Raw genomic sequence first — 2,390 nt, forward strand, 5'->3', positions numbered from 1 at the left:
GAGGAGGAGGAGGAGGAGGAGGAGGAGGAGGAGGCGGAGGTGGAGGCGGCAGAGGAGGAGAAGAAAGGGGACGGGAAGGAGAAGGAGAAGAAGGAGCAGAATCGTGATAACGTTGACGGTGGTGAGGTTCGCAGTCGCGCTCGCGCTCGCTCTCGTGTTCGCCAAAGAATTCCGATGGAAGCGGCGTGGTTCGCCGGGACGTTTGGTCCATGAGATGCTGTGGGTCGACGTCGTCCGGGGATCCGTTGTCCATGGGGGTGGGGGGCATGGGGAGCGCGAGTGGCAGGGGCAGACGAACAGCCAGGGGAAACGGTAGCGGTAGCGCAAGCGGCGACGACGAGGACGAGGAGGAGGACGAAAGAAACAGAGAAGGAGCAGCCGACGCGCGACCTGTCGCCTGTTCGCAACGAAGGAAGGCCTCGCTCGCGCGAACGTGGAGCAGCACGTGCCTCCTCTCCCGGAGTGCGGCGCGTCTCGCGTTCTCGTTGTCCTCGAGCACTTGGCCCGAATCGAATTCCGCGAAGGACGATTCCGATGCGGCGGCTGTGGCGGCTGTGGCTGCCCTGCTGCCTTCCTGCGTCCTCCACATTACGGAGACGTTCGCCTATCGGACGGCGGCCTCTTTTCCCATGGCAGGTCACAGCTCTATCCTGACGAGACGACGAGACGACCAATCGGCGAATCCTGGCGGATCGCGATGTCCAGCCTGGAAGGGTCACCTGTGGGCCTTGTCCACTTAGTCCCCCTTTCCCAACCGTAGAGGTACGCTGATCGCGTGCACTTGACACGCACCATCAATAACTCCCGTCACTAAGAATCCTACGAGTCACTATGGTCGCACAGGCTACGCGAATCGCACGATTCGCCAAGATAATCCAAGCACATTCTTCTTCGCAAGTGATCTCTGTGAAGAAAGGGTTTTCACAGAACCGGCAAAACCAAGAATGACGTGTGACGCAGAAATCGTCCGATCAAAACTGAGTGACGGTCATGTAACGGAATAAAAGACAAGGAGGAAGGTAAGAAAGGAGTGGAAAGGAAGGAGCGGAGAGGAGAGGAGGGGAGAGGAGAGGAGAGGAGAGGAGAGGAGAGGAGAGGAGAGGTGAGGTAAGGAGTAAAACTATGCGTCACTAGTACGTCAACTGTGCGTCAACTGTGCGCGTCCGAGGAGTGTCCAAAGGATCCTTTGACGAGATCGCCTGGGTTCGTTAGCGTAGTATGTTACCTATGCGTCACTAGTACGTCAACTGTGCGTCAACTGTGCGCGTCCGAGGAGTGTCCAAAGGATCCTTTGACGAGATCGCCTGGGTTCGTTAGCGTGGGATGCGCGAGTCAAAATGCTCGACTACTCGGTAGTGTAGCTCTCGCCGCGTAGATGCTATAACCATGGTGGCTACTGAATAGGTGGTATATCGTGTATTATTAGGCAGAGAATGTTGAGACTGGCACATAGAAATCGTCCCGCCTCGAATGGGCGGAGTTGCGTCGCGCTGTTACCAAAACTCCCGAGTCTGGACCAATCAGCTCCAGCAGCCCGGTGCACCCTCCGCCCGCAAGGGTAACTCACTCTCACGTGCATAGAGCTGAGCGCGGAGAAAGGGAGTGTAGCGCACGCGCGACCCTCTCCCACCTCGCGTTCCTCTATTCCTTTGCTCTCTCTCTCTCTCTCTCTCTCTCTCTCTCTCTCTCTCTCTCTCTCTCTCTCACACCCCTTCGTCCAACGTCGCGGTCAGATTCACCGTCGTCTTCCCTCTGTCACCGGTACCGTCGCCACCACTATCCACCTTTCCCATCTTCATTCGCCAATGTACGTTCTCATAGGATCTTCCTGCTCACCCTTAAGCGTTCGTTCACATCGAAACTCGACGCTCCGCGCTGCATTCATTTGATGCGACGTCCAAGATCCGCGTCTGAGTTTTACGAAGAAATCGGGCAACTGTTCTCTCTCCTCAATGCAATGACTTATTGTCATCGTTAACGGATCAGCGAGACCACGTGTAGGTGCTTCTGCCCTCCTATAGCTTCGAAGTACGCACGAGAAATGATAATATTTTTATAAATATTATTTTTTTACTCGTGTGGATACTCGAGAATCAGCCCATTTTCCTGAGTAATGCCTGGTGCAATCGTCCCACTCAAAACGATCACTCAAAATCCAACTGTGTTGTTACGTTATTAGTTATTAGTTATTAAGTTAGGTTATTACTTATTACCTATCCTTTCTGTGCTGGTCACTTTTTACACACTTGCAAGTGTCCCTACCATAAAAAGAATAAGGAATTACACAGTTGGATTTTCAGCGATACTATGAATCCTCATACGTCCCTTAAAAATATTTACACATAACATTCTTATGCATGATATTTCACCCAATCGTATTTTGCAACGAA

The 2,390-nt window shown here is 53.2% G+C and overlaps 1 protein-coding gene across 1 annotated transcript in view; it reads right to left on the reverse strand.

Moving 5' to 3' along the window:
- The window catches only part of LOC107263013, an 8,145-nt gene extending 7,556 nt beyond the window's left edge, over positions 1-589 (reverse strand). Inside the window, exon 1 of the mRNA XM_015729796.2 lies at positions 434-589. Within this exon, the coding sequence (XP_015585282.2) occupies positions 434-589 (156 nt within the window). The remainder of the gene's footprint in view (positions 1-433) is intronic.
- Between the last annotated feature and the right edge of the window lie 1,801 nt (positions 590-2,390).

Source organism: Cephus cinctus, unplaced genomic scaffold (assembly GCF_000341935.2).
Source record: "Cephus cinctus unplaced genomic scaffold, Ccin1 Ccin1_scaffold0132, whole genome shotgun sequence".
Lineage (NCBI taxonomy): Eukaryota > Metazoa > Arthropoda > Insecta > Hymenoptera > Cephidae > Cephus > Cephus cinctus.